The sequence below is a fragment of the Lactuca serriola genome, chromosome 1, assembly GCF_051521515.1.
Source record: "Lactuca serriola cultivar US96UC23 chromosome 1, Lser_US96UC23_V15, whole genome shotgun sequence".
Taxonomy (NCBI): Eukaryota; Viridiplantae; Streptophyta; class Magnoliopsida; order Asterales; family Asteraceae; genus Lactuca; species Lactuca serriola.
Window position 1 is genome coordinate 247358185 of NC_136408.1, and position 23768 is coordinate 247381952.

A 23768-nucleotide genomic window follows, 5' to 3' on the forward strand; every position below is an offset into this window, starting at 1 on the left:
TGGGCTGCAACGATCCTCACATCGTGAGCTCAGTCTCGAATAGAATCTTCATGCGGCCCTCCTCACATTGTGAGCCTCCATGCCTCACGTCGTGAGGACCCCTTTTCTCTAAAAATCCAAACTCTTGACCCTCTTAAAAACTAATTCAATTCCTCCAAGAAAACGGATGTTACAAGCAAAAACTATCACAACCGGATAATTACTGGAGATGCTAAGCTCATGGAAGCATTGTAAACATGGTGAACATAGGAGGATTTAAAGCTGATAATAATTTTAAATATGGATATTTACAAAATCTAGAAAACGCATTGAAGGGAAAAATTCATAGCTTAGACATACTGGGTAAACCCGACATTGAGTCAAGGATCAAAACCCTGAAAAAAGATTGACAAATTGTTTATGATATGGTGAATGGTACGAACACAAGTGGTTTTCATTATTATAGCTCCATTCACTCTATAACGGTTGAACCAACGGTTTGCGACCCTTACATTCAGGTACACTATTAAAACTTTTTTGTATCTTGTTAATTATTTATGTTATATTTTTATGTGCTAACCTTTTATGATACAAATTAGGTTCATAAAAAAGCCATGAAGATGGAGAAATAAGATACTTCCCCATTACGAGGATTTATGTATCATTTTTGGAAAGGATAGAACTCAAGGGAAAAGCCAATGATTTTGACCAAATGGAAGAAGATGCAAACAATGAAGAAGAATCTAAACAAATAGAAGATGGTTTTAAAGAACAAACCACGGAAAATGAAAAATCTCCAAATACAAGCTCAAAGAAAATAAAAAGAGTTTATGTTGTTACTAAGAGAATAAATATTGCAGCTAACGTCTTTGGAGAAAATCTTGAAAAGGTAAATCAAGCAATAATAGGAGAAACAAAAGTACCAAAAAAACATAACAAAAAACTTCGATGGTATTGACCGTCTTGAATAGGTTCAAAGCAAGTAGGAAAATAATGCATGATCCAAAAACCGTATTAAGTTTTTGGAATTTAGAAGAGAAGATCAAGAGGATTTTGTGAGGTTCAATAAAAAAATGTTATGATTATATAAAACTTTGTCATGTTTATTAAAAAATATAATTAAGGTATAAAAATTAACTAAAGGGTATTTCTATCATATTACAAAATTTGTTTTTCAATTTCTTTGGGAGATCAACAAACCAAACAGAAAAAAAAAATAAAAAAAAAATCATTCCATGTCAATCAAATGCATTTAAGTTTCTAGGACATTCAGATTCCAATTCCTCCATATTCCAATTGTTTTAACATATTCCATTTCTTTCAAAAACATTATGCGAACCAAACACAATCATGGATTCCAAAATCAAACATTATTGGAATTTAAGAGGCGTTTGGTTGCCAAAAAGAATGAATTTTACTATTCCTAGAAAGGTCGTCAGAAAGAATTCCATTTCATTCTTCTATTAGTAAAGACCAAAATACCTTTCATTATATACATTGAAATTAATAAAAATAAGAAATCTAATTATAAGTGAGTTTAAAATTTAATCGATTTATATTATCAAGTTTCGTTTCTACTCTGCCAACAAAACATGCAACATTACAGTTTCTTCATATTCCAATTCCCTCTTATTACAGTTCCTTAAAAAAATTATATTACTTTCAATAACATTCGGCTTAACCTTATACTCCCTTTATGTGTGAGAAAAAAGAAAATGGGATCTTCATATTAGGCCATGAATTAAGGTCATGTGTATAACCCGAGTAATCCGCACGCATGCAGGGTCCAAAACTCTCTCCACCCACATGACTTAATTTTCAAATAAAGACTTTTATTTCTATTCCCTGTGTAAACTACTTTTCGCATGCACCCTGCATTTTGTCATACCAATAAAGAGGTAACAATTTATAAATGAGGTTTCTGGTTCAAGCATAAACATTGCTTTGGGACATAGTGATTTACCTCTCCCATGTTTGACTATTGGATAAGTTGCGTTTTACCCTTTTATTTCTACGTGTAGGTCAACCGTCATGATAAATTTCATGAGTTTCTATCCAATAATGAACGCATATCTAAGGAGTACCCTAATTATAAGGGTTACAATACAGTGATACACTTGTCTAACACCGACAATGTAAAGAAATAAATAACTTAAATTAACGAAAAAAAAAAGTTTGAGACAATAAACTAGATCAAATATTTGGAAAACAATAGGCAATCTACATTGTTTGACCTATAATCTCAAATTGTACCTCATTTCTTTGTCAATCCTGCCGTACAAACTGTACCTTGTTTTTTGGCCAATCCTTTCGTATGAGTTTTTCACTTTGAGATCAATCAAGCTAAACATTTTGCTTCAGAATGAATTCCCTGCAGCCATACTTGAGCTACCAAAGTTGAAAATTCTTGATGAGATATCTAATACCAACCTCATTGGTTCCTTTCTTAAATTCCATAACAACTTACTTGAACATGTGGATCTAGCTTACACAAGTTTCTTTGGTGTTGTACCAGAATCCATAAGCAACCTAAGCCATTTGAAATGTATGTACAAGGTAAAAGGTACCAATAGCTGACAGGATAAACAACACCCAATGATATGTGAAGTGAAATCGATCTTTGAGTATTGGATTTGTCTTCTAATATGAGTGGAACCCTTCCTTCTGTTTCGGCAGCTTAAGCAATTCGTTGTTGGTTTTGAATATGAGACAAAATGACTTTCATGGCATGATGATGAATGTATTTATTTATAGAAGCATATATTGTGTCTGAAAGAGCTTTGTGTAAGGACCAATAATATCCTATATATGTTTTAGGTTGCTTATAGATTTCAGTACAATCCCAAAGAAACGTGTCTAAGTTTAAATTCACATGTTCAAGTGGGTTGTTACAAAATTCAGGAAAAGAACCCTTGAGGTTAGCATTTGATGTCACATTAAGAATTTCCAATTTTGGTAGCTCAGTATGGCTGCAAGGGAATTGATTCTGAAGTAAACGATTTTTTAGCTTGATTGACATCAAAGCAGAAAATATACAGAATTGGTAGTTCAATCATCGCTGCAGGGAACTAAAATAACACAATTGTTAAAGTTCTGTAAAAGCATGTTCATCGAGTTTAAGGTGATGAAGTTAAAAACGAATATGTTCATCAATTTAAACAACATAATTTGTTAAGTTCCCTTATTTTACAATACGACGACCAGGTTTCCTCTCACCTTTTGTTTCATTCTGATCATATTTTACAATAGTTATACAATTATACCATCGATTACTGGATCTATGTATCCAGTACATATATACATCAAGATCAAAGAATTAGGTCAAAAACAAATATTTATCAAGATTACCTTAAAATTTCACCGAAATCATCATCAAATTTTAGCCAAATCGAATCATGATACTCTCACCACTGTTTTGTTCGACTTTTGCTTTGGATGTTGATTCTTGAGTCCGACCTTATCCTCCCATTATGTGGGCCAAGTAAAATATCTCTTTGTAGCTGTTCCATCTTATTTTTGTATATTTATTTACAACTTGCACCTTCAAGATATAAGTACTTGACAAACGAAACGCCTCTACCCTCAACTATTTCACTAATATATTTACATTTTTGTTTCTAAAATATAGAAATATTTAAAAAAATCACCATGTATTTGTACTAAACATTTTTGTTTCTAAAATATAGAAATATTTAAAAAAACGAGGTCCTTTTAGATTTCCGAAGTATATATAATACGTGGTTTGCTCTAATTTGTACTAATGGGGTGTTTGGGGTTGCTTTTTAGGCTAAAAAGTCATTTTATATAAAAAAAAAATTTGACTTTTGGCTTTTTATAAAAAATGATTTTAAAATGTGTTTGGTTTATCTTTTGAAAAGTTAAAGGCTAAAATCCCAAAAATCACAAAAAGTCACTAATTTATGACTTTTGAAACAGCCCATTTTTGTTCTTGTCAAAATTCATAAAAAGTTGATCTAAAAATGTTCTTAAGTTACCAAACATCTTTTTTACTTTTAGCTTTTCCAAAAAACCAAAAGTGTTTTTTCAAAAGCAATCTCAAACACCCTCTAAACATTTATAAATAGTTCTCTTCCATCCTTAAATCTAAAATATTTATTAATATTGATTTATCAAATAAATGTCATTTTTATGCCCTTATATCGAAATCAATGTATGTTTTGGTAGGGTTTTTTTGTTAGATTTAAGTAAAAATGTAGCATTTCAGAGTCCAAAATATCATGTCTCATAACTATTATTCAAATTTTGGATTTAAAATTTTTGGCTTAGGACTGAGTTCAAAATGTACAAATATCAAAATAAATAAATAAATAAAAGAAATTTAGTCTAAAATGTACGAAAATTATATTAGATTTTGTAATTTTTTACGTCACATCTCAACCTGAAATAAAACTGATTTAGTAAAAAAAAATCCAATATTTAGACACAAAGGTCAAATTGATAAATCCAAAAAAGTTGGGTCATTTCCTTTAAAATCACAATAATGATTATTTGTGGTTACTTTATAAATATCTTAAAAGATAACATTTTAAAAAATAAAGAGAAATTTGTAAAAAAAAATAATAATAATAAATAACTAATAAATAAAAGACCTCTATGGTTTTTTGATTTCTTTGGTTATAGTCAAGGAGTTTACAATTGTAGGTTTGGTTCTTTTAGCTTAATTTGGTTGTGGATTTAGGGAAAATGACTCTTGAGGGTAATTAACTTTTGCGTTTGTACTCATTTGGTCCCTTTTCTTTTTTTTGTATTCAATATACCATCGAACTTGTTGTTGGTGTTTACCATAGCCCTTTTGACCGGCTTTCGACCTGTGATAGCCGGTCAAAGGGTTATGGTGAACACAGACAACAAGTTCGATGGTATATTGAGTACAAAAAAAAGAAAAGGGACCAAATGAGAACAAACGCAACAGTTGGTTACCCTCCTGATTCATTTTCCCTTTACTCATTTACAACAAATCCCACATCATTTCCTACTGATATTAATGACTTTTATGAGATTCATTCTTGCTTCTCTTCAAAACATAACCTACGAAAGAACATTATTCATACATGTACAACTTTGTAATGCACTTGAATATTTATTACGGGAATCTTGACTAAGCAGGCGCATTTCATGACTACATTTACATTTCCAATCAAATGATTTATCGTATCATGGATTCTAGACAAGTCTACAAACGAGTGGAATCACAAGTGCTATGATTTTTGAGTTTACTTAGCTTTAAGATCGAACTCATGGGATAAGATACAACATCAGTATGTACAATACAATGGTGTATTGTACATACTGATGTTGTATCTTATCCCATGAGTTCGATCTTAAAGCTAAGTAAACTCAAAAATCATAGCACTTGTGATTCCACTCGTTTGTAGACTTGTCTAGAATCCATGATACGATAAATCATTTGATTGGAAATGTAAATGTAGTCATGAAATGCGCCTGCTTAGTCAAGATTCCCCTAATAAATATTCAAGTGCATTACAAAGTTGTACATGTATGAATAATGTCTTTTCGTAGGTTATGTTTTGAAGAGAAGCAAGAATGAATCTCATAAAAGTCATTAATATCAGTAGGAAATGATGTGGGATTTGTTGTAAATGAGTAAAGGGAAAATGAATCAGGAGGGTAACCAACTGTTGCGTTTGTTCTCATTTGGTCCCTTTTCTTTTTTTTGTACTCAATATACCATCGAACTTGTTGTCTGTGTTCACCATAACCCTTTGACCGGCTATCACAGGTCAAAAGCCGGTCAAAAGGGCTATGGTAAACACCAACAACAAGTTCGATGGTATATTGAATACAAAAAAAAAAAGAAAAGGGACCAAATGAGTACAAACGCAAAAGTTAATTACCCTCAAGAGTCATTTTCCCGTGGATTTAAACCCTGACTTATGTCTCTTTTGGCATGTTAAGTTTGCTAAATGACTATTTGGTCTTCATTTTATATTTTCAATTAATTGTATTGTTATTGACTATTATTTGGGTTTCCTTCGTTTTGATTTGTTATTACGGTAATAACAGACACATGCGACTAGGGGAGAGAAATTGGTTGAGTTATATATATATATATATATATATATATATATATATATATATATATATATATATATATATATATATATATATATACCCTTAAAAGTATATAAACTTAGGTACCCCTATACATAAAACTACGTAGTTTTGTTTCGATTAGTCGTTAAATTTTTTGAAAACTACCTATTTCACTGTTCGTGAAAACAGCTAATTAAAATTGCTCCTTGATTTTCTGCATTCATGATACGATCAACAATAGGAAGACGTCGTTATAAAGTTATAATATTTTTATTAGCTTTTTAAACAAGTAGGGATTGGGATAGCTTTTTAAACTTAAAAAAAATCTTTTTTAGAAAAGGAATATTTGATTCATGTCTTTTTTTCAAAAGATAGTTTTAAAATATGTTTTTATAAACTTTTGAAAGGGTAAAAGAAAAAAATGCAAAAGTTGCTAAAAGTCAAAGATCCTGACTTCTTAATCCTGTCATTTTTCTTCTTCTCAAAAACCTAATTTATAAGATCTTTTGAAAGTGTTTCACAACTCTCGTTGATCCAAGTATATCTATCTATATCCCAATAATCTAACATTTGAGATTAAATGGGATACCTAATTTTCTATTATTTTAATAAGGTTATCAACATTGAATCGTTCATTTTTTATAACAATGTACTTTATGTTTTTCAGTTTTTATAGCAAAGTATTTTTATTTTTATCTCATTTTCGTCCATTATTATTAACCAATATTAACCACTAACCATAACCATTAACCAACAAAAACCGTTGACCAAAACCAATATTAACTAATACTCAGTGGCTATCAAAATGCATTAACCACTTATAATGGTTATGGTTCAGTTTTAACTAAAAACCAAACCAAACTGTCTCATAGACACCCCTAGTTAATCCAATCAAAACACTATATTTCAAAAGGTTAACCAAAAGTATTAGTTTGATGATTTATTAATTCTAGACCGAAAAGATTAGAAACAAACGTAATCAAATAGTATTAACAAAAACAAATAGCTTCGTTTTGTCGTTTTTATATCAATAATCTTTCCAAATAATAGATGATTTGTTTTTGTTTGAGTTGAGTTATTTATGGAAAATAATAAACAATATTGATAATTCCATATTTCCAATTTCAGGCTAAACAAAACTCGGCCAAACATCCTACTAAAAATAAAAACTTCGGTTTTTCGTTAAGCATACACGACCAAACTCGTGAACCGTAAATGAAATGGAAAACGAAAAATTGAAGGTTTTATTGATTCGACTAGAAAAAAAAAGTTGGCTAACTTGAAAATAAAATGGGTATGTGGTATGTCGATTTTATGTCATATGTAAACGTTTCTATGGATTATTTAGTTATACTTACAGAATTTATTATTTACAAAACTAAAAATTAAAAATAATAAAAGTTCATTACCAATTAAGATTATTAAAAAAAACAGCATTTTCTAAAACACGTCATTTTTTCCATTGAGAGTTTCTAACACGCAAAAAGAATGTCACTTTCTTTTCCTTCCTTTTTACTTTTTTTTTCTCCAAGCTTGAAAAGGCATTTTGATTATATGTTAATGAATTCCTGAATCAAAATTAACTGGAATATGAGATGCCATTTGAAGGGGTCTTTGGTTGCAAATGATGAAATGCATGAAGTTCGATTAAGCTAGCTTCAAATTTCCATGTTTGATGGATTTCATCATTCTCAGGAGTAAGGAATTCAATTTCATTCTTTTTTTGTTAAGAGCAAAATACTTTCATTATATGTACTGAAGTAAATAAATATTAATAAATGTAGTTAAAGTTAAAATTCAATAAATTTCATTACATTTCCATTCAACCAACAAATGATAATTCCATTGACAAATTCGGTTGATTTCACAAACATTCGGCAAACTATACGCTTGAGAAAAGAGAAAAACAGATCCTAAGACTAGGCCATAATTCAAGGTCCATGAGCATAAACCCGACTAATCTACAAAGCATGCATATTCCACCCAAATGACTTAACTTTTAAATAAAAAGTTCATTTCTATTTCCTATGTAAACTACTTTTTACATGCATTCCCTACATAGTTATCCTAACAACAATTGTTTTGAGACAACAAACTAGATCAAATGTTGGAAAACCAATCACAATTACTATTTACTACATTGCAATCTACAATGCTAGACTATAAATGTACCTCATTTCTTGCCCAATCCTGCCATATGATTTGTATCTTGTTTCTTGGCCAATCCTCTTGTATGGATTTTTCACTTCGAGATTAATCAAGCTAAGTTTTTTGCTTCGGAATGACTTCCCTACAGCCATATTTGAGCTACCAAAGTTGAAAATTCTTAATGTGACATCCAATACCAACCTCACTGGTTTCTTTCCCGAGTTTCATAACAACAGCTTACTTGAACATGTGAATCTAACTTACATAGATTTCTTTAGGATTGTACCAGAATCCATAAGCAATCTAAACCATTCAATATTATTAAGCCTTACCTTAAACTCTTTCTTTAGGCACATTCCAAATTCATTCTCTAACTTCACACAATACACTGCCTTGGGTCTTTACTAGCAATAAGTTCATAGGGTTTGTTCTTTCATTGGTAATTTTTTTGAATCTCAATGTTTTGGAACTCGATGTTACAGATTTGCAAAGGGGCACTTGCAAAATTGGCTAGGCAGGGTGACCAAACTTGATGAATCGTATGAACAAACTATGAAAATATAAACCACATTTGCTTGTGGAGTCTTGAATAATAAGCTGACATGACAAACAAAACCATTGATATGTGAAGTGAAACCTTTTCGAATGTCGGATTTGCCTCTAAACAACATTGGTGGAATCCTTCCTCTTTGTCTGTGTAGCTTAAGCATTTCGTTGTTGGTTTTGAATATGAGACAAATAAATGACTTCAATGACATAATGAGTACCCAAGAAAAAACATCGTGAAAGACCAATAATATCAAATGGTTTTAGGTTGCTTATAGATTCTAGTACAATCCTAAACAAACCTGTCTAAGCTAATTCACATGTTCAAGTAAGCTATTGTTACAAAATTCAGGAAAAAAACCATTGAGGTTGGTATTGGATATGGCATAAAAAATTTCCAACTTTGGTAGCCCAATACGGCTGCAAGGGAATTCATTCTGAAGCAAACAATTTTTTCAGCTTGATTGAGCTCAAAGCAAAAAATATACAAGCATGGCTGCAGGGAATTACAACAACACATTTGTTAAAGGAACGACCAGATTTTCCTCTCAACTTTTGTTTCATTCTAACCTATTTTGCAATCAACTAAAAGTCTCCATTACATATAATATAATATGCTTGAAGATGAAAGAATTAGAATTAGGTGAGATAAATGCATCGAGATTACCTTACTACTACACCCAAATCATCATCAGATTTTGGCAAGATCGAAGCATAATACTCGACTTTTGTTGAATCCGATCTCCAATTTCCCTATCCTACCCATCCCCCTCTCTCTTCAAAATTTAATAAATAACACATCTATCCTCAATTATTTCCCTCAACTTTTTTCCTCAATAAATGTCTGCCGACATCTTCACATTAATAATAACATTATCATAAACAAATATACTAAATATATTGTTGGTCCACATGATTTTTTATTTTTGATTTTTATTGGAGACTTTTATAACGACTTGTCATTTACAAGTAAAACCATTATATTTTTCAAAAGTAAGGTACAAACTCAACCACAAAAACTAATTGCTCTATTTGGAACATAAACCAATAATGCTAAGATAAAAGATTCTTTTTGGCACCAAAGTGGAGGGACCAAAAAAGGTAATTTACTTTAGAAATATTTTGAGTCATAATAAAAAAGCAATAAGTAAATATAAAGCATAAGACCAATAAAACATATTGTTTATAATTGAAAAAAAATCTCATTTCGTGAGAAACAAAAAAAATGTTTATAAGAACTTCAATGAATCATACTAAAAAAAATTATGATTTTATTGAATTTGCCCATTTTCATTACATTGAATAATTGCATTTATTTGAACAAGTTTAAGATCTAAATCTCCCCATACCTATAAACCACTAAGGTCTTGTTTGTTTTTTCGAAGTGAAAACGGTTAAAGTCTGTTGACCATATCTGCAATCCTATGCAGTAAAAAAGGGGAAACAAACGGCTGCAGAAGTTTGTTTGTTTTTTAATCTCTGCAGACTGTTGCAATAAACTGAAACTAATTATACAATAATTAAAATAAATTTAAATAAAAAATTTATTTAGTTTAATCATATGCAAATTAAATATAAAGATCATTGATATGATTTTTAAATAGTTTTATATAAAAGAATTAAACATAATATTTGCTAAATAACAATACATAAAATTGTTAATTTAGTTAATAACATGTTCACTTTTGTTAAAATTTTGAAGACGATGATTATTTTTCCGATTAATTTCAATAAATTTGGTAATATTAATGATTAATTTTATAATTTATTAATATCTGGTTATAAACAATATAACAAAAAAAATATTTATATGAAATTTACCAAACGATTTTGAAATTATTTTAAATTATGTAAAATATACTCAAATTGTTTATATATTCTTCAAATATCATTAAAATAATAAACATCATGTTGAAAAAAAAAATATAACAAATCTAAGTTGAATAATACTATAACTTAAACTAAGTGAGAAGTGATTTGAAGATGATGGTCCAATGTTGCGCCACGTAGCACACGTACAACAATTTTTAAGTAAGAAGTCTTCCAAAAAACAAACAGTTGCGAAAACCCAAGTATTGTGTGTGTGTTGCGCAGCGTAGCAAAAAGTGGTTAGAAGTGATTTTTCTGAAAAAACAAACGGCATCTAACTCTATAATTCCACTTTGGTTTCCAATATTTACTCGGAGTCGGCATATAAAAACTTGTTGCAAAAAGATTTTTCCAATATGCATGGTCAACAGCTTTTCATATCAAAGTTGTATGTTGAACACTTTACTTTCTAGTATAATTTAAGACCAGAGGAGTCGGCCATTATATGTATTTTGGCTTTCCGTTATGAGGCTTGATAGCCCTATCGAAAATACTTGATATCCGAATTAAACGTCTGATTTTTTTCAGGTATCGGGTAAATTACGTATCGGTTAAATTTTTTTTAGTACTCGAGTAACCCAATGTTTTTTAGTTGGATATAGGGTACGTTTGTTGGGTTTCGGTATGCCTGATAACAGGTACACAATAACATAATAAAGAAGATAATGAAATGAGTTTATATGTAAGAATGAAACTGTTTATTCCAACCACCGAATCATAAGCTCTAATGTGCCCGAACATTCATATCATAATAGTATTTCATCATTATCATCAACATCATCATCATCATCATGATTTAATTTATTTATTTACAAACAAGATATATATTAATGTAATAATCTTGGGAGGCACATTGGTTGTGACCCAATGATCATATGCCCAATCCGCCAATAAACTTATGTTTTACTCATATTATAAATATTTTGTAATTTGTAAAACATACGGGAAAAAATATATGTGAAAATGTTTAGTAGTAGAGTGAAGGTAGTTACTTAGACCTGGATTCCAAGCTCCAACAACAAAGTCTGGTTGGCTCTATCAGCTTCCGCTCCAACAAACTGAATGGGACCTACACAAAAATATTTTATAAAAATTATTTACTGTTTACATAACATTCCTTCCAATTCCATTCCATTATGCGAAACAAAAGGTATCTTTTTCCCCCCCAAACATAAGTTTATTTAATTACAATAATTTATTCTCTTATAAAATAGAACAACATTCTTTTCTTTATTTATAAATTTTAGTACCAGGACTGATATATCTGTTTTGAAGGGCCCACTCCTCCCTCAGTGATGCAAATTTCTTGAATGGTGCACCTGAAAATGAAAAATGTCAGATGTTATATTATTAAATTAGGAACCAAAATTGTCAAAGAAAAAGATTTCAAACTTAGCAGCAACTCACCATCAAGCTCAACCATCGCCTTCTTTATCACAGGCTTGAATTTACCTACACATTTACTTACGGTTAATTTTCAAATTTACTTTTTTGCCCCTCATCTCAAAAAAAAAAAAAATATATATATATATATATTGATTGATGGCTTACCATGTCTCCTTTCCACGTCCATTAAAGAAGTCAATGGAGTTCCACCAACAGTCCATTCTTCCACTGGTGCACCCAAATTTCCAACCTATTGTAAATACAAGAATGCCCTTTGAAATTACGTTTATAACCCTGAGCTTGTAAGGGATGAAGTATAAGTTGGTGAAGGAAAAGATACATACGGAAGATATTAGTCCGGATTTACCACCCTGGAGTAGAGCTCCAGCACCATAACCCAATGCATAACAGTAAGAAGAGTCAAAGTTTGAAGGCAAACCACATCGTCCTTCATAACTGACACATACATATTAATATTATGAACAAATAAAAAGGCATTCTACTATTTCTTGCATTTAGCCCTAAAGAAAATGCTGGATGATTAGAGTTCTCAAGTACCCGAAAAAATGGGACTGGCCTTTAAAGTGGCATGCATATTGGCCCACTTGCTTCCTCTTCTCTAATTCACTTTCAACCATTTGCATAAGCATTTTCTCTGTTTCTATTTTCGCAACCTAAGTTAACGTATAAATGAGTAAATTACATGAATGGTCCCTACGGTTTAGGGTAATTTACGCCGTTTGGTCCCTAACTTATTTTTTTAACTCGGAAGATCCCTCCTGTTTGTTTTTGTTACGCACTTGGTCCCTCCTGTGTTACCTTAAAAAACTATTTTGACCTTGATTTTTTAATTTATTTAAATAAATACACACCCGACCCCACCCCCCTCACCTTATCTTATCTCCTCCACCAAGTGCATAACAAAAACATACAGTAGGGACTTTCCGAGTTAAAAAAATAACTGAGGGACCAAACGCACAAATTACCTCAAACCATAGGGACCATTCGTGTAATTTACTCGGTATAAATATAATAAACACACATCATTTATGAATTATGAATTATGATAGATTAGATAAAAAGCAAAGTGAAAATCACCTGGACATTTCCATGGGGATCTCTTTCAAGCATCAACTGATCTTGAATTGCAGGAGGAAGTATCTCAAAAAGCTGCAGAGACTGAGGAATAAGCTTCTCTTTCCATTTTCCACTCTCGTCTACAATTCCACTCGCCAGAATTTCATTTAGTTCCGAAATAAGTTGTTGCACCTGAAAAATCGACAAATGACATAAATGCCCTCCTTGTCCTCATCATAGAAAAATAAACCTAGAAAGCTTAAATAGTAAATACCTCAGGAATGAAATCAATAAGTCCTTCAGGTATGAGTATGACACCATAGTTATAACCAAGACCTGCACGTTTACAAATTACATCTGATATGTAATCTGTAACATTTTTCAAAGTCAGCTTCTCAGAGGCAACCTGCAGCAAGTAACATTTTCATCATTTTTCCATATTTCAATTTTCAAAAATTACAATTATATATTTTTAATAATATGTTTATGTGGTGGAAGAAGATTTAGTACCTCCTCCCCTATAAGAGTGATGTTTGGATGAGTTTGCAGAGCACACTCTAATGTAATGTGGGAAGCAGCACGTCCCATTAGTCGTACAACTGAAGATATGAGTGTTATATTTGAGGGCAAAACAGTCATTTTCCATATAACTAACGAATGGAGTGTTAAATTAGACGGACGACCCATGGACTAAAAACGTTAGGAGACAGTAAGATAGGGACCAAAAGTGAAAAAAACATAAACTTAATCCTACAAAATCAGAGGCCAGAGAGAATGCAGATAGATATAGTGAAGGAATAAAGGCAAATGAGCTCACAATGATAATATTTTCCTGTAGAACGAGCATCTATCATCACATTTCCAATTTGCTCAGAATAAATCTGTATAATAATCCAATTACAAGAAAGTGAGGTGATGTCATCAATGGTGAACATGCAATTTTGGTGAAGAACTTACAAGTGTGAAAATCAAGGGATAAATGAAAGAAATAGCAATGTTTATTATTTCCTCATGTTACAACATTGTGCTTTCAAAAATCTACCTCTAATTATACCAATATTGTCAACCAAATCCAAACCAATTTTGACTACTATGGTAGATTTTTTTCAAAGTAGAGTGTCAGTGTCAGTGTCAGTGTCAGTGTCAGTGTCAGTGTCCTAATAAGAAAAACTTTTTCAAAGTACAATGCGTCACCTTAATAAGATTCTTTTTTGTTTTTTGAAAGTACAAGGTTGTAATAGAAAGAAATGAAAGTAGAATGCTACAGTAAACAGATAAATGGAAGTTTGTTGCTATTTATGGATGAAAGTCATAACTGGAATTACCTTGCATGCAGTATCAAAACCAAAACTTGTAGGAACCTCTTTGCATTTCAAGTCACCATCAATAGTCTTTGGGCATCCAATCACTCGTGTCTTCAATTTTCTACTCCTGTGGGATATTATATAATAATCAAATAAGCACTTTCACACCACATTTTGTTATCATCATAACTCAAAAATGTATAACAAATTTATGTTATTGAAGCACCAAAAAAACTGATTAACACAGAAACAAATACATCAAGGGTAATTAATCCTTCACCTAAAGTATTCAGCAAGAAGGCAGGCATTTGTATTTGAATCATCTCCACCAATAACCACAAGCCCATCCAAATCAAGCTTCACTGCTACATCTTCAGCTTGCTTAAACTGGATTCAATTTCAGGTGAATACAAATCAAAATATCTATCTTTACTTCATTATTAAATTTTAAGGGTCTGCATGGATATTAATAAGGCATTGTAGTTTGAAAAATCTACCCAATTATAACATTGTACGTTCAATTCCTTTTTTATTGGGTTATTATACTTTGAAAAATCCACCCAATTATATAAAAATCAACAAGGTAAGCAAAGGCTGAATGATTGGCACCTGTTCTGGAGTCTCAATCTTGTCTCTCCCACTACAGATCATATCAAATCCTCCCTGATGCAGTGAATTAAAACAAATCAACAAACTGTATGAAAATCAGTAGCATTCAGACACTCTCACCTTCAAGAATTTCAAGATTTATATGTTTACTATTTGAACTAGTTTAACATTTGATCAGTTACATACTTATAATAGATTATCATATAGCATCTGTAAATGAAAAAAGGTTCATTTTAATATTTACCTGATTTCTGTAAGGATAAATATAGTCAGGGGTCAAGACCACATATTTGCCCTTCATGATCCCAGCTGGCCCACCCTTGAAACCATACACAGTACTTCCTTTGCAGCATTCCTGTAAGTAATCTGCACCAAACAGTGGGAGAAAAGATTTGAATTGGATACAAAGTTAAATTCAATTGTATACAACTTTCAATCATATCATATGAAGTATGAACAATATGAACAACAGGAAATGGAAGTTCAAAATCCTAACCAAAAATCCCAGATATAACATTATGCCCTCCTGGTGCTTGTCCTCCTGACAACACAACTCCTATCTTCAAGGCAGATCCTGATTCATTAGATTCACCTGGCACCAATATTGCTGATGGTTGCCCAAACAGGGATGGGAAAAGTTTTGCAATTTCATCTGAAAGCATTAGAACAAGCACAAGTGAAGTCGTTATCCTTCATCTTTACACTCGATTTCTGCAGGTGATTAGATGTGTTTTGCCATTCTTTTATGTGATTTTGGATTATAAAAAAAAAAAAATCTCCAATTTGTTTTAGTACTGGTTCGTTTTTACAGGGGTTTCACTAGGTCTTTATGGTAATCAGTTAACTTTAAAACTCAAAATGCAAAATTCGATCATAAAACCTAATTAACATCTACACACAGCGTGATCAGTTAACATAGCTAACAAAACACTTAAGTATATCAATCCATCATTAAAAAGACTCCGATCAATTGTGATCTTAGCATAAATAGTTTTGCTTTTACAGGGGTCGTAAATTCACTTCAGTATCAATATGATGTGAGAAATACCTGGATTTCCGGCAGCGGAGCTAGCGGGACCATCGACGATTTTGAAGGGGCTTCTGAAAACGGAAGGGAGAGCAAGAGGATGATCAAGACGGCTGTTCTGTACTTCGCTGTAGACGGAAGCCATACGGCTAGTAATCGACTTTCCGGCGGTGACACCAGCGCCGTTGAGCAGTTGGGAAGGCGGAGCCATTGATCGGAGAGTGGATAGAGAATCAGTGTCCTTCGGGGATAGCTAGTAAGCTTGGTTGTTGGTAATGAAGGTCGAAAGACAATAATGTCCTTAGACTTGGAGTCTTCACACAAAACAAAAAAACATTCGGGTATTGTTTGGAATATTCTGATATTTGAAAAATCTAACACAATGAGAGTATGAGTTGACTTTATATTTATTAACAAAGATAATAATAATCGGGTCTTACTAAAATGGGATGTTAACTAGAAAATGATTATAAAATTTAATAAAAATATTAACGGACAGGGTGGGTTTTGAAAGTGTTTATTAGTTTGTATAAAAATTGGTAAATTTCTTATTTTAATTACGAAGGATCGGCATTTTGTGGCAATTATAACATTACAATTAATTTCAAAATCGGACGATGTAATGGTTATCAGGTCGATGAAAAATGACAAGTTGAAGAACGACCAGACAGGGTGGATAAAGGGTTATTTAATCCTCTAGTTATCAGGGGCGGACACAGGATTTCTCAGTAGGGGTGCATGAGAAAATGAGGGGTTGCACAATAGTAAAAAAAATAAAAATTTTAAAAATTTCGAAATTTTTTCCACTACGACGGGAAAATTTAGAGGTTGTCGGTGCCACTGGTGACCCCCCCTAAATCCGCCCCTGCTAGTCATATTTGTGCTGGAAAAAATGCAGCCACAATAGGAAATAACAATACAGAATAAAATGTGGTTTGACTAAACTTTTCCCGAATGAACATTTAAGGATGCAAACAAATATGGTATTTTCACATGCAACAAAACATACTCAATGCAAGTTATATATGATCAATATAATCAACCCAAAAACAATAAGTAATCATCAATACGAGACACCATAATTTTAGTGTGGAAAATCTTCCAAAACCAGAGTACAAAACCACGAGACTATTAGAGTTGCTTCAAATTCATTATCACTAATATTTGAGCAATACAAATTCGTCTCTAGATATACTAGAGGCATACAATAATCATCATATACATGGAAATAACAACTTCAAGTATATGGAATCAAACAACAAACAGAAAGGAATGAATATCACCAAAAGTTTATTTCCAGCAGCAAACAGAAGCTGCGATTACTGAGTCTCTAGAGCTAATCTCGAAAATTTAACCGTTGGATATGAAGGCCTCGATGTTAGGAAGCCGATGTCCAAAAATCAAAGAAAACGAACTGTTGGATCTCCAGAAAACAAAGAAACACTGAAGGGGGTGTCAAAAAAATCCAAAAAAAATGGTGAAACCCTCTCTTTTTGTCTTTTCTCTATCTTTTTCACTTGGTGGCTGTAAATTTTGTGTTAATAAAGATTAGGGTATGAAATATATATATATATATATATATATATATATATATATATATATATATATATATATATATATATATATATATATATATATATGCTAAAGAAGTGGGCTTTCCTCATGGGATAAAAAACCAAAGATAAAACCCAACAAATCTTCCCCTTTTTGCCTATGAGGAAGAGTTCGTCATCCCGGCGATCGAGCAACATATCTTCAACTTCTCCTATTCTAAAGCTTTAGTCAACATGTCGGAACCATTATCATCTGTATGAACTTTCTCAAGTTGAAACAAGTTATCTTCAATGGCATTTCTAATCCAATGATACCCTACATCGATATGCTTTGTTCTTTTGTGAAACATATATAGAATGCTTAGCAAGGTGAATAACACTTTGATATCACAAAGAACCACATAGCGTTTTTACATAAAGTTAAGCTTGAAACATCCCAAAAATCATGACCAAAAATTTCATTTTTATTTATTAAAGAACCATAATTATCAAAATCATTTCATCCAAAAACATAAGTTGTAGTACCGAATCAAAGTATCACATTAAAACTCATGTCAAAATATTAGAGTAAGGACATCCCAGGCTAAACAAATGGTGTGTGCACTGCAGTCATCTCGAGCTCTTCCCTTTGCTACCGGAAGTACATGAAACCAAAACTGAAAACTGTAAGCACGAAGCTTAGCGAGTCTCCCCAAACTACCACATACCATACACATAATCATGCTACTAAGAGATACGGCCCCCGCCTACACTCAAGGAGATATAAGCCTTGCCTACACTCGACTAACTATGACATATGGGCCCCGCCCACACTTCGCTGACTATGCGATACGAGCCCCGCCTACAATCAACTAACTACGAGATACGGGCCCCGCACACACTCGACTAACTATAAGATACGGGCCCCGCTCACACTCAACTACTAAACATACATACAAGTATCACACAGACAACAAGTATAGCCAAAGCTATCAATCAGTCCTATATACATACTTAAATAATGCTATGAGATACCCCCCCCCCCCCCCACACACACACACACACTCAACTAATGATGAGATACGGGCCTCGCCCACACTCACATTCCTAATAACTGTAACATCCGGACTTTCAGGTATGTTATTGTGTGTTTAATTTTGAGATTTATGGAGTGACTCGACGAGTTGTGAGTCCAACTCGTCGAGTAGAGTCGAGTTGTCCGCGTGGGATTAATGAATGGACTCGACGAGTCAGAGAGCCGACTCGCTGAGTAGGTGTTGGGCAGAGAAACCCTAATTTCTCGGAGTTGGGGCCTATATAAGGGAACTTATGCCCCCATTTCTGCCTCACCAGCTGCCTAACCCTTCTGTGTGAAACCCTAAACGAGTGTAGTGAGCTAAGAGAGTCTCCAAGCTAACCTTGAAGGATTTTAGTGCATCTTTGAGGAGAAAGAGGAGTTTGTTCAACAAGAAACAAAAAGGAGTTGTTGGGGTTCAGGCCATTTCATCCAGAGCTTCAAGAGGAAGGTAAAATGCTTGAATCTTTCCCCTTTATTTGGTTAGATCTCATGAGTGGAGAAGTTAGGGTTTTCATCACATGTTATTTGGGACTTCGAGAACACTAAGTTATCTAGAGGTTTAAACCTCAGATCTGGACCTTGTGAGGTCCCTAGAGTCCAAAATTCCCGACTTTATTCATCCATATGAGGAGTATGGTGTTTAACACCTTATGAGTCCATGGCCCGACTCGACGAGTCGGTGAGGGTTTGTCCCGATGAGCTTGATCATGCGATAACTAGGTGAGTTGGGGGTCAACTCGATGAGCTGAGTTGGACCTTCACGAGACTTATGAGGAAGCAAGTGGACTCAACGAGTCATATGGGTGCACTCGGCGAGTCGCGTCAAACATGGACTGTTGACTCGAGTTTGACTTATGTTGATTTTAGGGTTAGGTCAATCGTGAGTAATGGAGACCATGGAGAGGTAAAATGGTCTTTTATCCACTTCAAGAATTAGACAGAGAGAAAGAATAGCCTTCGGTTATTAGATTCGTGAAAAGAGTATTAATTAGAGATATTCAGCCTTTGTGATAGGTAGAGGCTAGTTCGAGATTCGGGTATGAGGTTATTTTGCTTGCTTGCTTGCAAGGTGAGTCTTCTCACTATATTTACCATGAGTGGTACCTTTATGTGACTAAGATTTCTTATGTGTTATACTGAGTACTGTGATATTCTGTCACACCCCAAAACCAAGAACGGCGGAAACGTTCTGGGGCGGAGGACGTCATCTACAGCATCACAACAATGTAAAGTAGTAAACAAACAACAACATCATCCATTGCATTAATAAAATAATTATTATACAAGTGTGTTCTGTCAAATTATAATAGACAATAAAGCATAAATCAAAATGAAAGATGAGTCTTGAACGAGTTCCATCTTCTCCAAACCTTGCATCTATACCTGTCTATAGATGACCTGAGGATACAAGTAATTTTGAAAGCGAGTATCAGCTTTAAAGTTGGTGAGATCATAAGTATTTTAGTGTCTAAATTTGTAAGTAAGTATTTGTATGTATGAATTTGTATGTAAGAATTTGTAAGTAAGTATTTGTATGTATGAATTTGTAAGTAAGTATTTGTATGTATGAATTTGTAAGTATATGAATTGTAAGTATTGAAAGTGTATATGAACTGTAAGTATGAAAATGTTTGTAAAACAACTGTAAATGTTTGAAAAACCCTAGAAATCCCTATGATTCCTACTATTATATGAAGGTGTCTTCTACCAAGACCTAACTGCTCTGAATGTAGTCTTCTACCAAGACCTAACTGCTCTGAATGTACGTTTCTTGTAAAAGTGTGTAATTTTCCAAGTGTAACTATCATTAACAAAATATAGTTTTTACATTTAATGCTTAAGTGAAAAGATCACTAAATATATGTAAAGGGAAAATTAATGTAGTACTGTAGTGTAGTGCTGTAAGAACTACTGCTGTACTAACTACCTTAAACCGGATTTATATTAAGGCATCATGTGATTTATTGTACCATACTATCGACTGGATAAACAACGAAAAATGTAGGTCGTAAAAAGAAATGACGTTTGGCACCCGCAGACCTGCAGGTCCGGCTGTAGCTAGCAGCAAGGTGTAGGATAGTCAATCCAGTATAGATCTATACGCAAACTCACGCTCTCCCTCCAAGAGAATTATGGCTACAACTCGGGCCATGACATTTAAGGCATGCTCCGATACAGTGGATCATAATTATGTCAACGTATTAATGTATATGTAATGTACGGAAAAGTTCTACGTGTGCTAGCTGTAATGTGTGTTCTCCCTCTATCTAGCAAGTATAGTAATGTACTGTAATGTTCTAGCTGTAGTGTACCTACTCTCTATCTAGCAAGTATAGTAATGTACTATAATGTTCTAGCAAGTATTGACTCAGGAATGAACTGAATCATTGTATGTGACAACCCGAAATTTCCATTCTGAACAAACCATATCAATCCAATAGAAGTTAGAACAGTTTCAGTGAAATTCCAGACTCCGAGTATAAGTTTCGCAGTTTTTCAGGATTTACACTTAAGGAGATATCAGGAGAGTGGATGCACTAGGGTTTAGTGCAACACTATTATTCCAATACTCTAGGATAGTAGAGTTCATTCCGGGAATAAAAATATTTTCTGCTAAAAATATCTCAGGACTATAAAATAGAATTCTAAACCAAATTCATTCATTATTCGCATTTCCAACTAGAGAAAAGTCGTTTTCTCTCTCACGGATCTTCGGGTTTTTATCCCAAATCGTGAGTACACTTCTCTAGTTGTCTTATAATGCTTATTATGTGCTTAATAACTTAGATAACATATCAAATCTGTGAGATTCGGGAGTTTACCGCCCAAGAACGTTCTTGGAGAGTAAACTCCAAGATGAGGCTTAAATGCTACCTAGTCTTTTCCCCATGATAAGTAACAAACTTAGGCTTATTTATAAATGTATTTAGGACTAGAAAACAATCCAAAACCCCAAGATTTTGGAGTTTACCGCCCAAGAACACTTGGGGAGTAAACTCCATTTTAAGGGCCAAAAGAGTCCCAATGCTCCTCAAAGCCTCGGATCTCAAACTAGAAGCCTACATTACATGTTTAGACCACCAAATCAATTAAGATTCAAGGGAGAAAGAGAGTTCACGGCCCAAAATGTTCTAGGGCCGTGAACTCCAATATATGGTGCCAAATGGTGCCATAATTCCTCCTAAAGCCTTGAACAATTGCCTAGAACATATCATATGTGAGTATGGGACTTGAAAGCATCAAAAACATCATTCCAAGGGAGTTTACGGACGTAAACTCCAAGGGAATATGGTCCCAGGGCCGTAAACTCCTAAAAGGAGTTATATTATGCCCTAAACTCTTCCATAGACCAAGCCATTAAGTAGAAATGCTTATTAGGGCCTTATAGAGCATCAAACATCAAATGGTAACATAAGTGTGAGCTTACGGCCGTAAACTCATGAGTTTACGACCGTAAACTCACTTAGTAGGGTCATTAGGGCCGTGAACCTCATGGTGGAGTATTCCTTGAGCCCTACACACAATAGCTTCCCCTACAAACACTTAGATGCAATCCTAGAGGCTAATAACATTTGATAAAGGTGTTTAGCATGTCCTAGAGTGTCTTGACTTGTTTATTAGTTGTTTATAGACTAATTTGTGACATATATGTGAAATTATATGTTAACTAGGATCATAAGTGTGTTCAAGACTTCACTTGACACCAAGCACTTGTCCGATCCTTCCTTACGATAACAGTCCGTTCAAATTCCAGTCACTTACTACAAGTGAGTTCATATCCCTTAATCAATGTTTTAAATTGTTTTTAAATGTTTTATGGTGGAGGGATACAAGTAGAATTATGCTAATTATTATATCAATCATATGTGATTAATAAGCAACATTCAAATGATTGGCTACTCATTAGCCGTTTTACCAAACTGTTTCCTTCAAATGTTTTTCATAAACACTTTATGTGTTTAAAAACTCCTTATTACACTGTACATTTTACTCTGTATATTACATTTCAAACTTATTTACAATTGTGTTTCAAACAAATGTTCTTTATACTAAACTGTTTTTATCAAACCCATGCCTTCAAAACCATTTTATAGATCGACATCAAGTCGGTCTTTTCTTAGAAAATATTTATGTTCAATGGTTTTACAAATCTTATTTTATGCTTTTAAATTATAAATTGCATGCCTCTATATGTATAGTTATATAAGAAATGTTTAAAAGACTTAGGAAGGCTATCCACCCTATTTCCTTTTCGCGCTTGAGATGTGGTCTGGTGGGATATCGGGTACTCGTCCGAAGGTCGTTTAAATATTAGTTATATAACATATGTACATATATAGTCATAAAGGCCCTTCCAGTTCATCCCATACCCTTGGGTAGCAAGGGTATACATCCATGTCCATACGTACAAGTTAGATTACTAGTAAACTACCATATGGGTAGTTTAGGAAGATACTAGAACTATTACTAGAACGCAATATCATACAATGAGTCAGTTCATTCATGAGTCAATACTTTCTAGATCATTATTGTACATTACTATACTTGCTAGATAGAGAGAGCATACATTACAGTTAGAACATTACAGTACATTACTATACATGCTAGATAGAGAGAGCATACATTACAGCTAGAACATTACAGTACATTACTATACATGCTAGATAGAGAGAGAGAACACACATTACAGCTAACACGTGGAACATTACAGTACATTACTATACATGCTAGATAGATAGAGAACACACATTACAGCTAGCACACGTGGAACATTACAATACATTACTATACTATTACATAGATATGCTTACATGATCACACTTACATATACATAGGACAGACGTCACTAGGTGCTATAGCACGGAACCAGTTCAGGATCTAACTATACCGATGGCACAACGCAATTGTGATAGTTATATCGAGTATACATGATCATAGTAATGTGGATGCTCATGGATTGCATACATGCAGGGGTCGTGGGTAGGTCCCAAAATCCCTTTGATAGGGGAGCGTATAGTCTGGGATCTAGACATCACATTATACCTTATCCCTCAAATAAGGCAGTTGAGTACCGATGTAGTTATTTATTACAAATACTACAGTACTTGGAAGTATTACCCTAGATTTAAGGTAATAGG

At 33.2% G+C, this 23768-nt stretch overlaps 1 protein-coding gene and 2 long non-coding RNA genes across 3 annotated transcripts; all 3 read right to left on the reverse strand.

Moving 5' to 3' along the window:
- Positions 1-1511: 1511 nt before the first annotated feature.
- On the reverse strand, positions 1512-3485 carry LOC145050432 (uncharacterized). The gene is made up of 3 exons (XR_013683411.1): positions 3328-3485; positions 1943-3047; positions 1512-1851 (listed from the first exon to the last, which is right to left on the reverse strand). It is a non-coding gene; the product is annotated as an uncharacterized LOC145050432 (long non-coding RNA).
- A 4561-nt stretch (positions 3486-8046) lies between these two features.
- Positions 8047-9690, reverse strand: LOC145050438 (uncharacterized). Its single transcript, XR_013683412.1, has 2 exons — positions 9416-9690; positions 8047-9244 (listed from the first exon to the last, which is right to left on the reverse strand). It is a non-coding gene; the product is annotated as an uncharacterized LOC145050438 (long non-coding RNA).
- A 1671-nt stretch (positions 9691-11361) lies between these two features.
- Positions 11362-16304, reverse strand: LOC145050440 (pyrophosphate--fructose 6-phosphate 1-phosphotransferase subunit beta-like). The gene is made up of 16 exons (XM_078998689.1): positions 16042-16304; positions 15490-15645; positions 15238-15359; positions 14994-15047; positions 14665-14771; positions 14406-14511; positions 13898-13961; positions 13591-13679; positions 13355-13486; positions 13102-13272; positions 12562-12677; positions 12348-12459; positions 12169-12253; positions 12025-12069; positions 11868-11936; positions 11362-11686 (listed from the first exon to the last, which is right to left on the reverse strand). Exons 1-16 carry the CDS (start codon positions 16229-16231, stop codon positions 11610-11612), a joined length of 1695 nt encoding a protein of 564 aa, XP_078854815.1. The 5' UTR covers positions 16232-16304; the 3' UTR covers positions 11362-11609.
- Positions 16305-23768: the final 7464 nt, after the last annotated feature.